The sequence below is a fragment of the Sorex araneus genome, chromosome 8, assembly GCF_027595985.1.
Source record: "Sorex araneus isolate mSorAra2 chromosome 8, mSorAra2.pri, whole genome shotgun sequence".
NCBI lineage: Eukaryota > Metazoa > Chordata > Mammalia > Eulipotyphla > Soricidae > Sorex > Sorex araneus.
The window spans coordinates 53260761-53272783 of record NC_073309.1 but is presented as its reverse complement, the minus strand read 5'-3'; the positions used below and the strand labels follow the sequence as shown (position 1 = coordinate 53272783).

The following is a 12023-nucleotide window of genomic DNA, read 5'->3' as shown; positions in this document are numbered from 1 at the left end:
TAAGCGGCTGTCTCCCTCCCATGATTCCTTGCGGCCTTAATGTGACGCCAAGCGGCATCTTCGCACCCCCCGTGACGCCGTCGCAGAGGGAGGACCCGAGCTGAACGCTTGGCCGCCCGGCTCTCGCGAGAATCTCCCCACGCCCTGGCCCACGGGGCTCCGAGCAGCAGGGGCGCGCGCGTGCGCGAAGGGCCGGGCCCTCGGTCGAGCGCCTTTCCAGCGTCCGCCGCAGGGGCCGACGGGAGTTACAGTGTAGTGTCCCCTCGTCGCGACCGGAAACTTCCGGGCAGCTCGGAGGGGCCGTGCTGAGCTCGAGTCGTCCCGGGGGCTGCCGGGAGTCGTAGTCCCGGCCCGCGGGGCCCGCCGGGAGCTGTAGTCCGCCCCGCCTGCCCCGTCAGCGCCGTGCGCCTAGCCCGGCACTCGGATCCCAAGAGCCGCCGCCCAGGGGGATGCGGAAGCCCCTGGTTCCGGGGAGCAAAGAGGCAGGCGGGGTGAGGGGCGTTGCCAGGCAACGGACGAGCGCGGCGCTCGGGGTCGGGGCCGGGGCGCGAGCACTTGGTGTCGGGGACGGGGCCCGGTTGCCAGGTGACAGGAAGAGAGAAGCCTGTAGTGAGGCGACAGGGGCGGGGAGTCGCCTGTTGCTAGGCGACCGAAGAGACCCCGCTGCCGGGAGACGGGAGGTGGCGGCCCCCATTGCTAAGGAGCCGAAGCCGCGATGCTCTCCCGGATGCGGCCAGGGGTTGGGGCGTCCTCGGTAGCAGGGTAACCTCCCGGGATCCTGCTGCCCGGGGGGCTGGGAGGGGCCACAGGGGCCCCGTCATTTGGGATGGGGTGCAAGGCAGAGGGCGTCTGTTGCAAGAGAGGCAAGAGCGAGCTTTCTTCCTCGGAGTCGGGGTGGGGGCGGGGGAGGTGGGCCGTGGCCCAGGGAGCAGCGACAAGAGGCACTGCCCTCCTGGGCTGCCCGGCCCCTGCCTCAGCGGAAGCCGGGGTGGGGGGGCGGCGGGGAAGGCTCGGGCTCCCAGACTGGAGCCTCTGATCCCGTCTCTGTGCCCCTCGCCCCCCGCAAGCAGGAGCCAAGGACGGCATGTCCCAGGCCCCGGCAGCGCCGCCCCCCAGCCCGCCCTCGGTGTACCACGAGCGGCAGCGCTTGGAGCTGTGTGCCGTGCACGCCCTCAACAACGTCCTCCAGCAGCGGCTGTTTAGCCAGGAGGCTGCCGACGAGATCTGCAAGAGGTGACGGGCGCTCCCCCCACCGCACCCCTCCCCCCAGGGCCCCACCCCTCCTGCCACGCCCCCAGCCTCTGCAAACAGGGGGCAGGGGGGCCTCTGTGGGCACTGCTGGCCCCCAGGCTTCCTGGGCGCGCGCCCTCTGCCAGGCCTTTGCTTGCCCGTGCTCTCTGCCTGGCACAGCTCCCTGCCTTGGGCCGTCTGGAATGGCCTTCCTGCCTCTTGCAGATATCAAAAGCGTGTTTATCTGGCCAACACATCCCTCCCCTGCCCTCCCGTCCCCACCGGCCCCAGTCTCTCTCCTCCAAAGCCCCCCTCCCCCCCTCCCCTCCGCCCCCCACTCTCCTTCCCTTGTGCTCAACGCTGCCATGCTCTGCTCTGCTTCGTCAGGGCCCACAGACTGTTTCCGACAGAATTTATTCATCTGCAACAATCTGGGGCGGGGTGGGGGGGGGGCATGAAGCCTTCCTGGGGGGTGGGGTGTAGAGTAACAGACCTGCAAAGACGCTGCAGCTCACTGTCCCCCCTCCGCCCCCCCCCCGGAAAACAATGAAGCTGTGGTTTACAGGCTAGGCCAGGGCCCCAGAGCATGGGGGTGTGGGCCCGGGGACAGGGCACCCCCTCCCCCAAGCTGCAGGACAGCTGCAAGCAGGCTGGGGCAAGGGGGTGAGCTGGGAACAGGTGTCAGGGAGGCAGCCCCGACAGACCCTCTGGGCCTCAGGGTCTGCTGAGTCGGGGGCTTGACCCAGGGGGGCTGAGACCCGGAGGGACAGGGGCAGGGCAGAAGAGTCCCTCCACGGGGTCTCTCTGGGGGGACAGGAGGGCAGGGCTGGGGGCTGTCCACTGGGCAGGGGCTCGCAGGCCCCCGGACGCTCCTGCTTTGCAGGGTGCACAAAGGGCCCCCCCTTTCCCAGGGTTTCCCTCAACCCAGACTCTTGCCTGTCCTCGACCAGGTTGGCCCCAGACTCCAGGCTGAACCCCCACCGCAGCCTCCTGGGCACCGGCAACTATGACGTCAATGTGATCATGGCCGCTCTGCAGGGCCTGGGCCTCGCTGCTGTGTGGTGGGACAGGAGGAGGTGGGACCAGAGCCCGGTGCCGCCAAATCAGGAGGCACTGGGGGCATGCGGCGGGCGGGAGAGAGGCACGGTGGGTGGCTGCCGGTGGGGGCATTGGAGGGGAGGGGCCACACCCAATCATTCCTGGCTCTGCTCAGTGGCACCCACCCCTGGAGGGCTGTGATGCAAAATGAGGGGAGGCAGGGCTGGGGGGAGGGGAATGGCAGAAGGCTGGTGGGTGGCCGCTGGCTGTGAGGGAGAGAGGACGGAAGGCAGAGACCACCAAATAGGCTGCTGGCTTGGTGAAGGGTGGGAGATGATGGTACAATAACAGATGGACAGATAGTTGGCCAGTCACGGACAGGCAGTAGGATGATGGATAGAGGGATAGAGGGACAAGTGGCCAGTTTGGATGAATAGTACATGGATAGGTGGATGGGTGGATGGGTGGGTAGCTCGGTGGGTAGATGGGCTGATAGTGGGTGGGTGGTTGGGTAGGTGGATGTTGGATGGTTGGTGGGTGGGTGGGTGGGTGGTTGGTAGTGGCCAGCAGGGTCTGGGCGATGGTGGCAGGTGTCTGGAAAGTGGGAGCAGCTGGCGGAGCCCCCTCGCGCTGAGGCCCTGCCCCTGCCCCCTGCCCGCACGCAGGCCCCTATCCCAGCTGGCACTGCCGCAGGTGCTGGGGCTGATTCTGAACCTGCCGTCGCCCGTGTCCCTGGGGCTGCTATCCCTGCCGCTGCGCCGACGCCACTGGGTGGCCCTGCGCCAGGTGGGGGGCGTCTACTACAACCTGGACTCCAAGCTGCGGGCGCCGGAGGCCCTGGGGGACGAGACTGGTGTCAGGTGAGGGCCGGGAGGCACGCCCCTGTCACCGGGCGGCGCCTGGCCCGGAGACTCAGGCTCCCCGTTTCTCCATGCAGGGCCTTCCTGGAGGCGGCGCTGGCCCAGGGTCTGTGTGAGCTGCTGCTGGTGGTCACCAAGGACGTGGAAGAGCAGGGCTCGTGGCTGCAGGCCGGCTGACTGCACCCCGCCCTCCTGTACCCCCCCCATACCACTGCTGCCTCAATAAACCTGCCACCTGCTGGGCTCTCGGCTCCTTCCTGCACCCAGACCCCTGGGGGACACAAAGACACCCTGTGCCTGGCCAGAAGCCTGGCACAGTCTGCTCGCTAGTGGAGATGCTGGGGGGGAGCGGACACAGGGGCCCCCCTGAGGGCAGAGGTGCCCCTCGGCCGGACGCAGAGCTGCCCAGGCCCGGCCTGAGAGGACGGAAGCAGAAGCAGGCGCCCCCCCCCTCCAGCCTCCACGGCGACCCCCAGGGCCAGGCTGCCTCCTTGAGCTCTTCTGAGTATAATGAGGGCCCAGAGGGGCTGAGGGGCTCCAGGGGACAGGGTGGCAGGAACTTTCCAGAATCGGAAGTGGCCCTGGAGGAGCTCTCCATGGGCGGGGGGCACGGAGGAGCTTGTGAAGGGGCATAGGTCAGGGGAGCTGGGGGTGCTGCAGGCTGACGGCGAGGGGATGGGGTTCTCGAGGCTGACAGGAGGCGAGTGGAGGGGCTGAGTGACCCGGGGTCACCCAGAGGCAGCCTCAGGAGGAGGAAGTGTGGCCCCCTGGGAAGGTGGGGGACCCTGGGACTCTAGGGCGCCTGCAGAGCCTGGGGGAGCGGGCGGCAGGGGAGGGGCGGGGCCAGGCTGCAGTTCCCCTACTAGCTGGGGGGCGGCACCCCGAGGTGTTAGGACACTGCAGGGCCGGCACCCCAACACTCGGGCAGTGCTGACCGGCTCCAAGTCTCGTCCAGGCCCTTCTGGAAGCTCCCCTGCCCCCCACCCCAGACAGCCTGGCGGCCTCAAGAGCTTCTATTCTTGGCCCAGCCCGAGGCCCTTGTGGCCTAATATGGTGGTGCTGGAGCCGGGCCGGGGTCCCCCCACTCTGCAGGTGACACCCGCTGCATGCACACAGGGGGTGGGCGGGACAGTGGCACGTCTTGACCCTCACGGGCGGCCGAGTGGGACTGGGCCCTGCGGTCAGGGGCTGCTGTGGCCGGAGCAGGTGTGGGGGACAGCTGCCCTGTCCGCGCTGACAGCTGAGGCCCAATTTAGCTCAGGAGCCAGATTAGGGGGTGGCTCCGCCCCCTAGAGGCCCTTTAAAATGTCCCCTGGAGAACGGAGGGCGTCCAGCTGACAGCTCAGGTGAGAGAGGCCTCGGCCTCCATGCCAGGACCCCCTCTTGGCTCCCCTCTCCTTCTCCCCTCCTCTCCTCCCCTCTCCTCTCCTCCCCTCTCCTCTCCCCTCTCCTCTCCCTCTCCTCTTCTCTCCTCTCCTCTCCTCTCCTCTCCTCTCCTCTCCTCTCCTCTCCTCTCCTCTCCTCTCCTCTCCTCTCCTCTCCTCTCCTCTCCTCTCCTCTCCTCTCCTCTTTCCTTTCTTCTCTCTCCTCTCCCTCTCCTCTCCTCTCTCCTCTCCTCTCCTCTCCTCTCCTCTCCTCTTCTCTCCTCTCCTCTCCTCTCCTCTCCTCTCCTCTCCTCTCCTCTCCTCTCCTCTCCTCTCCTCTCCTCTTTCCTTTCCTCCTCTCTCCTCTCCCTCTCCTCTCTCCTCTCCCGCTCCTCTCCTCTCCTCTCCTCTCCTCTCCTCTCTCTTTCCTTTCTTCTCTCTCCTCTCCCTCTCCTCTCCTCTCTCCTTTCCTCTCCCTCTGTCCACTCCTCTCCTCTTTCCTCTCCCCTCCTCTCTCCTTTCCTCTCCCTCTCTCCACTCCTCTCTTCTCTCCTCTACTCTCCCTCCTCTCTTCTCTCACTCTCTCTTCCTCTCCTCTCTCCTCTCCTATTCCTCTCCTCTCTTCCTCTCCTTTCTCCTCTCCTCTCCCCTCTCCTCTCCTCTCTTCTCTCCTCTTTCCTCTCCTTTCCTCTCTCCCCTCCCTTTCTCTCTTCCTCTACTCTCTTCTCCTCTCCTCTCCTCTCCTCTCTCCCTTTTCCTCTCCTTTCCTCTCTCCCCTCCCTTTCTCTCTTCCTCTCCTCTCCCCTCTTCTCCTCTTCTCTCTCCCTTTCCTCTCCTTTCCTCTCTCCCCTCCCTTTCTCTCTTCCTCTCCTCTTCCCTCTTCTCTCCTCTCTCCATTTCCTCTCCTTTCCTCTCTCCTCTCCCTTTCTCTCTTCCTCTCCTCTCCCCTCTTCTCCTCTCCTCTCTCCCTTTCCTCTCCTTTCCTCTCTCCTCTCCCTTTCTCTCTTCCTCTGCTCTCTTCTCCTCCTCTCCTCTCCTCTCCTCTCTCTCCTTTCCTCTCCTTTCCTCTCTCCCCTCCCTTTCTCTCTTCCTCTCCTCTCCCCTCTTCTCCTCTTCTCTCTCCCTTTCCTTTCCTCTCTCCCCTCCCTTTCTCTCTTCCTCTCCTCTCCCCTCTTCTCTCCTCTCTCCATTTTCTCTCCTTTCCTCTCTCCTCTCCCTTTCTCTCTTCCTCTCCTCTCCCCCCTTCTCCTCTCCTCTCTCCCTTTCCTCTCCTTTCCTCTCTCCTCTCCCTTTCTCTCTTCCTCTACTCTCTTCTCCTCTCCTCTCCTCTCCTCTCTCCCTTTCCTCTCCTTTCCTCTCTCCCTCCCTTTCTCTCTTCTCTCCTCTCCCCTCGTTCTCTCCTCTCGTCCCATTTCCTCTCCTTTCTCTCTCCTCTCCCTTTCCTCTCTTCCTCACTCTCCCCTCTTCTCCTCTTCTCTCCTTCCCTTTCCTCTCCTTTCCTCTCTCCCCTCCCTTTCTCTCTTCCTCTACTCCTCTCCTCTCCTCTCTCCCTTTCCTCTCATGTCCTCTCTCCTCTCCCTTTCTCCTCTTCCTCTACTCTCTCCTCTTCTCCTCTCCTCTTTCCTCTCCTTTCCTCTCTCCTCTCCCTTTCTCTCTTCCTCTCCTCTCCCCTCTTCTCCTCTCCTCTCTCCCTTTCCTCTCCTTTCCTCTCTCCCTCCCTTTCTCTCTTCCTCTCCTCTCCCCTCTTCTCGCCTCTCTCCATTTCCTCTCCTTTTCTCTCTCCTCTCCCTTTCTCTCTTCCTCTCCTCTCCCCCCTTCTCCTCTCCTCTCTCCCTTTCCTCTCCTTTCCTCTCTCCTCTCCTTTCTCTCTTCCTCTACTCTCTTCTCCTCTCCTCTCCTCTCCTCTCTCCCTTTCCTCTCCTTTCCTCTCTCCCTCCCTTTCTCTCTTCCTCTCCTCTCCCCTCTTCTCTCCTCTCTCCATTTCCTCTCCTTTTCTCTCTCCTCTCCCTTTCTCTCTTCCTCTCCTCTCCCCTCTTCTCCTCTTCCTCTCCTCCTTTTCCTCTCCTTTCCTCTCTCCCCTCCCTTTCTTCTTCCTCTACTCCTCTCCTCTCCTCTCTCCCTTTCCTCTCATTTCCTCTCTCCTCTCCTTTCTCTCTTCCTCTACTCTCTCCTCTTCTCCTCTCCTCTTTCCTCTCCTTTCCTCTCTCCTCCCCTTTCTCTCTTCCTCTCCTCTCCCCTCTTCTCCTCCTCTCTCCCTTTCCTCTCCTTTCCTCTCTCTTTCTCTCTTCCTCTACTCTCTCCTCTTCTCCTCTCCTCTCCTCTCTCCTCTTTCCTCTCCTTTCCTCTCCTCACCCTTTCTCTTCCTCTCCTCTCCCCTCTCCCTTTCCTCTCCTTTCCTCTCCTCTCCCTTTCTCTCTTCCTCTCCTCTCCTCTCCCCTCCTCTCTCCCTTTCCTCTCCTTTCCTCTCTCCTCTCCCTTTCTCTCTTCCTCTCCTCTCCCCTCTTTTGTCTCCTCTCCTTTCCTCTCTCTACTCCCTCTCCTTTCCTCTCCTTCTCTCTCCTCTCTTCTCTTTCCTCTCTCCCTCTCTCTCTATTCCTCTCCTCCCTCTTCTCCTCTCTCCTCTCCTCTCCCTCTCCCCTTTCCTCTCTCCTCTCCTCTCCCTCTCTACTCCTTTCCTCTCTCCTCTCTCTACTCTCCTTTCCCCTCTCTTTTCCTCTCCTCTCCCCTCTCCTCTCCCTCTCTCCTTTCCTCTCTCCTCTCCTCCCCTCTCTCCTCTCCTTTCCTCTCCTCTTACCTCTCCTCTTTCCTCTCCTTTCCTCTCTCCTCTCCCTTTCTATTCCTCTCCTCTCTCCTCTCCTCTCCCCTCTCTTCTCTTCTCCTCTCCTTCTCTCCTCTCCTCTTTCCTCTCTCCCTCTCTCTCTATTCCTCTCCTCCACTCTCTTCTCCTCTCTACTCCTCTCCTCTCCCTCTCTACTCCTCTCCTCTCTCCTCTCCTGTCCCCTCTCCTCTCCCTCTCTCCTTTCCTCTCTCCTCTCCTCTCCTCTCCTCTCTCCTTTCCTCTCTCCACTCCCTCTCCTTTCCTCTCTCCTTTCCTCTCCTTCTCTCTCCTCTCCTCTTTCCTCCTTTCCTCTCTCCTCTCCCTCTCTCTATTCCTCTCCTCTCCCCTCTCCCCTCTCTCCTCTCCTCTCTCCTCTCCTTCTCTACTCATTTCCTCTCTCCTCTCCTCTCTACTCTCCTTTCCCCTCTCTTCTCCTCTCCTCTCCCTCTCTCCTTTCCTCTCCTCTCCTCTTTCCTCTCCTCTCCTCTCCTCTCCCCCCTCTCCTTTCCTCTCCTCTCCTCTTTCCTCTCCTTTCCTCTCTCTCCTCTCCCTTTCTATTCCTCTCCTTTCTCCTCTCCTCTCCCCCCTCTTCTCCTCTCCTCTCCTCTTTCCTCTCTCCCTCTCTCTCTATTCCTCTCCTCCACTCTCTTCTCCTCTCTCCTCCTCTCCTCTCCTCTCTCTTCCCTCTCTGTACTCCTCTCCTCTCCCTCTCTACTCCTCTCCTCTCTCCTCTCCTCTCCCTCTCTCCTTTCCTCTCTCCTCTCCTCTCTCCTTTCCTCTCCTCCCCCTCTCTCCTCTTTCCTCTCTCCTCCTCTCCTCTCCCTCTCTATTCCTCTCCTCTCCCCTCTCCCTCTCTCCTCTCCTTCTCTACTCCTTTCCTCTCTCCTCTCCTCTCTCCTCTCCTTTCCCCTCTCTTCTCCTCTCCTCTCCCCTCTCCTCTTTCCTCTCCTCTCCTCTCCTATCCTATCCTCTTTCCTCTCCTCTCCTCCCCCTCTCTCCTTTCCTCTCCTCTCCTCTTTCCTCTCCTCTCCTCCCCCTCTCTCTCCTCTTTCCTCTCCTCTCCTCTCCCCCTTTCTCTCTCCTCTTACCTCTCCTTTTTTCTCTCCTTTCCTCTCTCTCCTCTCCCTTTGTATTCCTCTCCTCTCCTCTCTCCTCTCCTCTCTCTCCTCTCCTCTCTCTCCTCTCCTCTCCTCTCCTCTCTCCTCTCCTCTTCTTTTTCCTCTCTCCCTCTCTCTCTATTCCTCTCATCCCCTCTCTTCTCCTCTCTCCTCTCCTCTCTCCTCTCCCTCTACTCCTCTCCTCTCCTCTCCTCTCCTCTCCCTCTCTCTCCACTCCTCTTTCTTCTCTTCTCTCCTCTCCTCTCTCCTCTCTCCTTTCCGCTCTCCTCTCCCTCCCCTCTCCTTTCTTCTCCCTCTCTCTCCACTCTCCTTCCATCTCTCCTCTCTTCTCCTTTCCTCTCCTCACCTCTCTCTCCTCTCCATCTCCTCTCTCCTCTCCCTCATCTCCTCTCCTCTCCTCTCCTCTCTGTATTCCTCTCCTCTTCTCTCTCTATTCCTCTCCTCTCTCTTTTCCTCTCTCCATCTCCTCTCCTCTCTCTATCCCTCTCCTCTCCACTCCTCTCCCCTCAGCCTTTCTCCTCTCCTTTATCCCTCTCTCCTCTCCTCCTCTCTCCTCTCCCCTCCCTCTCCTCTCCCCTCTCCTTTTCTTCTCATCTCCCCTCTTCCTTTCTCTCCCTTATCCCTCTCTCTTCTCTCTCCCTCTTCTCTCTCCTCTCATCTCCCCTCTCCATCTTTTTCTCTCCTCCCCTTCCTCTCCCTCTCTGTCCTCTATTTTCTTTCTCTCCTCTATTCTCTATCTTTTCTCTCCCCCTCACTTCTCTCTTCTCCCTCTCTTCCCGTCCTCTGTCCTCCCTCCCTTTATCTGCTCCCTCTCCCTGTCCTCTCTCCTCTCCTCTCCTCCCCCATTGCACTCTCCCTCTTTTCTTTCCTCTCCCTCTCTCCTCTTTTCCCATCCTCTTCTCCCTCTTCCTGGGCTCCCTCTCCCTGTCCTCTTTCCTCTCCTCTCCCTCTGCACTTCCTCCCTCTTGTCTCTTTCTCCTCACCCTCCACTCTCCCCTTCCTCCTATCCTGTCTTCTCTCTAATCTCCATCTCCTCTTTCCTCTCTGTCCTCTCTCCATGCCCTCGCTCTTCTCCCTCCCTCCCTCCTCTCCCTCCCCTGTTCTCCCTCTTTCCTTTCTCTCCTCTCCCCTCATTCCGCCTCTCCCTCCTCCTCCCCTCTCTCCCCAGCTCCAGGGCCGCCTCCACTGCTGTTCTAATAAAGCAGATTCTCTCTCACCTCTGCCTTCTCTTTCCTTCTCTGCTCTGCGCCTGCTCACTGGAGGGTGGGATGGGGAAGATGAGGACGGGGGTGCCAGGGCAGCTGGGCCGGCAGCACCATCCCCTGCACAGCCCCTGTCCTGGCCCTGCACACTGAAGGGTGTGGGCTGCTCTTATCTAGGGCCACACCCATCAGTGCTCAAGGGCTACTCCCGGCTTGGTGCTCACTCGGAACCATGTGGTGCTGGGGCTGGGTGTGGGGGGGCCCTCCTCTCCCTCCACCCCGCACTGCATCTCCCGCCTTTCCGCAAGAGGGCGCCCATCTGCAGGTGTTTCCCTGCACTCCGAGCCCCAATCCTGGGTGGGCAATGAGTGGGGGGCGGGACGGAGCTGGGGGGGGCGCTTCCGCCAGTGCGCATGCTCCTAGTGCCTGCCGCGTGTCCTTCTTTTCTCTGGGCATTTAAGTGCCCCCTTCTCTCCCGATTCTGTCGTGCTCACTGCTACCCTCTTCTGCCAGCATGGCCCGCAGTAGACCGGGCGCAGGAGGGCAGCTGGCTCAGGCGGGCTGGCTGCAGGGCTGTCCCCTCATGCTCTGGGGCGCCCTCCCTGTCTCTCCCCCTCAGTCTGGCTCAGACTCTCCTTCCTCTGCTCCCCTCCAATTCGGCCCCTTCTGGTTCTTCTCCACCCCTCTCTCCCATCTCTCTCCAGCCCTCTAGATTCTCCCCATCTCCTTGTCTCTCCCATCTCTCCCCATCTCTCCCCTATCTCCTGATCTCTGCAGTCCCTCTCCATCTCTCTCAGTCTCTCTCCATCTCTCCCATATCTGTCTCTCCTGTCGCTCTCGTCTCTCCTCTCTCCCATCTCTCCCCACCTCCACGCCTCTCATTCTCTCATCTCTCCTCATCTCTCCCGTCTCTCTCCATCTTTCCTGTCTCTCCCGTCTTCATCCCTCTTATGTCTCTCTCTCCACCTCTCATTTCTCCTGCATCTCTCCTCTCCCATCTTTCCCATCTCTCTCCATCTCTGTCTCCCATCTCTCCAGTCATCTCTCTCCAACTCTCGTTTCTCTCTATGTCTCCCGTCTCTTTCCATCTCTCCCATCTCTCCCCTCTCTCCATCTCTGTGCATATCTCTCTCCATCTCTTGCCTCGCCATATCTCCTGTCTCCCATCTCTCTGTCCCATCTGTCTCCATCTCTCCTGTCTCTCCCATCTCTCCCCTTCTCTTGTCTCTCCCTATCTCTCTGTCCATCTCTCCTGTCTCCATCTCTCATTTCTCCTCATCTCTCCTACCTCTCCCATCTCTTGTCTGCTCCATCTCTCGTCTCTCCCCATATCTCCCCTATCTCCTGATCTTTTCAGTCACTCCCCATCTCTCCTCATCTCTCCCATATCTCTGTCTCTCTTGTCTCTCTTCAGCTCATCTCTGCCTCTCCCCATCTTTTGTCTCATCTCTCCCGTCGTTCTTCATCTGTCTCTCCTGTCTCTCTCTCTCTCCGTCTCATTTCTCCTGCATCTCTCCTCTCATGTCTCTTCTGATCTCTCCCATAACTCCACATCTCTCCTGTCCCTCTCTGTCTCCATTTCTCCAGTTATCTCTCCAACTCTCGTTTCTCTCCATGTCTCCTGTCTCTACATCTCTCCCATCTCTCCCCTCTCCATCTCTGTGCCTCTCTCTCCCTATCTCTCTCCATCTCTCGTCTCTCCCCATGTCTCCCCTATCTCCCGATCTTTTCAGTCACTCCCCATCTCTCCTGATCACTCCCATATCTCTCTCCTGTCTCTCTTCAGCTCATCTCTGCCTCTCCCTATCTCTTGTCTCATCTCCTCATCTCTCCCATCTTTCTTCATCTGTCTCTCCTGTCTCTCTCATCTCTCCCCACCTCCACGTCTCTCATTCTCTCATCTCTCCCCATCTTTCTGTCTTCTCCCCTTTCTTCATCCCTCTCTCTTATCTCTCTCCATCTCTCATTTCTCCTGCATCTCTCCTTCTCTCCTGTCCCTTCCCATCTCTCCACATCTCTCCTGTCTGTCTCCGTGTCTCCCATCTCTCCAGTCATCTCTCCAATCTCGTTTCTCTCCATGTCTCCCATCTCTTTCCATCTCTCCCATCTCTCCCCTCTCTCTCCATCTCTGTGCCTGTCTCTCCCTATCTCTCTCCATCTCTTGTCTCGCCCCGTATCTCCTGTCTCCCATCTCTCTCCATCTCTCCCCCTCTTATCTCTCCATCTCGTCTGTCTCTCCCATCTCTTGTCTCACCCCATTTCTCCCATCTCTCCCCGTCTATCTCATCTTTCTCCACATCTTTCCTATCTCCCTCTCTGCATCTCTCTCTCCATCCCCCTTATCTCGCCCCATTTCTCCCATCTCTCCTGTCCCTCCCCATCTCTCTTATCTC

General features: G+C 60.1%; 1 protein-coding gene across 7 annotated transcripts; it reads left to right on the top strand.

Moving 5' to 3' along the window:
* The first annotated feature begins 347 nt into the window (after positions 1 to 347).
* On the top strand, positions 348 to 3371 carry JOSD2 (Josephin domain containing 2). 7 transcript variants are annotated; one of them, XM_004619869.2, is made up of 5 exons: positions 348 to 491; positions 1071 to 1233; positions 2181 to 2306; positions 2934 to 3128; positions 3206 to 3371. In XM_004619869.2, exons 2-5 carry the CDS (start codon positions 1085 to 1087, stop codon positions 3303 to 3305), a joined length of 570 nt encoding a protein of 189 aa, XP_004619926.1. In that variant the 5' UTR covers positions 348 to 491; positions 1071 to 1084; the 3' UTR covers positions 3306 to 3371. The 7 variants fall into 7 exon arrangements, with proteins under 7 accessions (XP_004619926.1, XP_055001012.1, XP_055001016.1 ...); XM_055145037.1 differs by having other exon boundaries at positions 355 to 491; positions 1068 to 1233; XM_055145041.1 differs by having other exon boundaries at positions 362 to 482.
* The last annotated feature ends 8652 nt before the right edge of the window (positions 3372 to 12023 follow it).

Coding starts and splice junctions, on each gene's coding strand:
- JOSD2 (XM_055145036.1), top strand. CDS start 827: ATGGGGTGCAAGGCAGAGGGCGTCTGTTGCAAGAGAG. Junction 1,234..2,180: donor GCCGACGAGATCTGCAAGAG/GTGACGGGCGCT, acceptor GTCCTCGACCAG/GTTGGCCCCAGACTCCAGGC. Junction 2,307..2,933: donor GTGTGGTGGGACAGGAGGAG/GTGGGACCAGAG, acceptor GCCCGCACGCAG/GCCCCTATCCCAGCTGGCAC.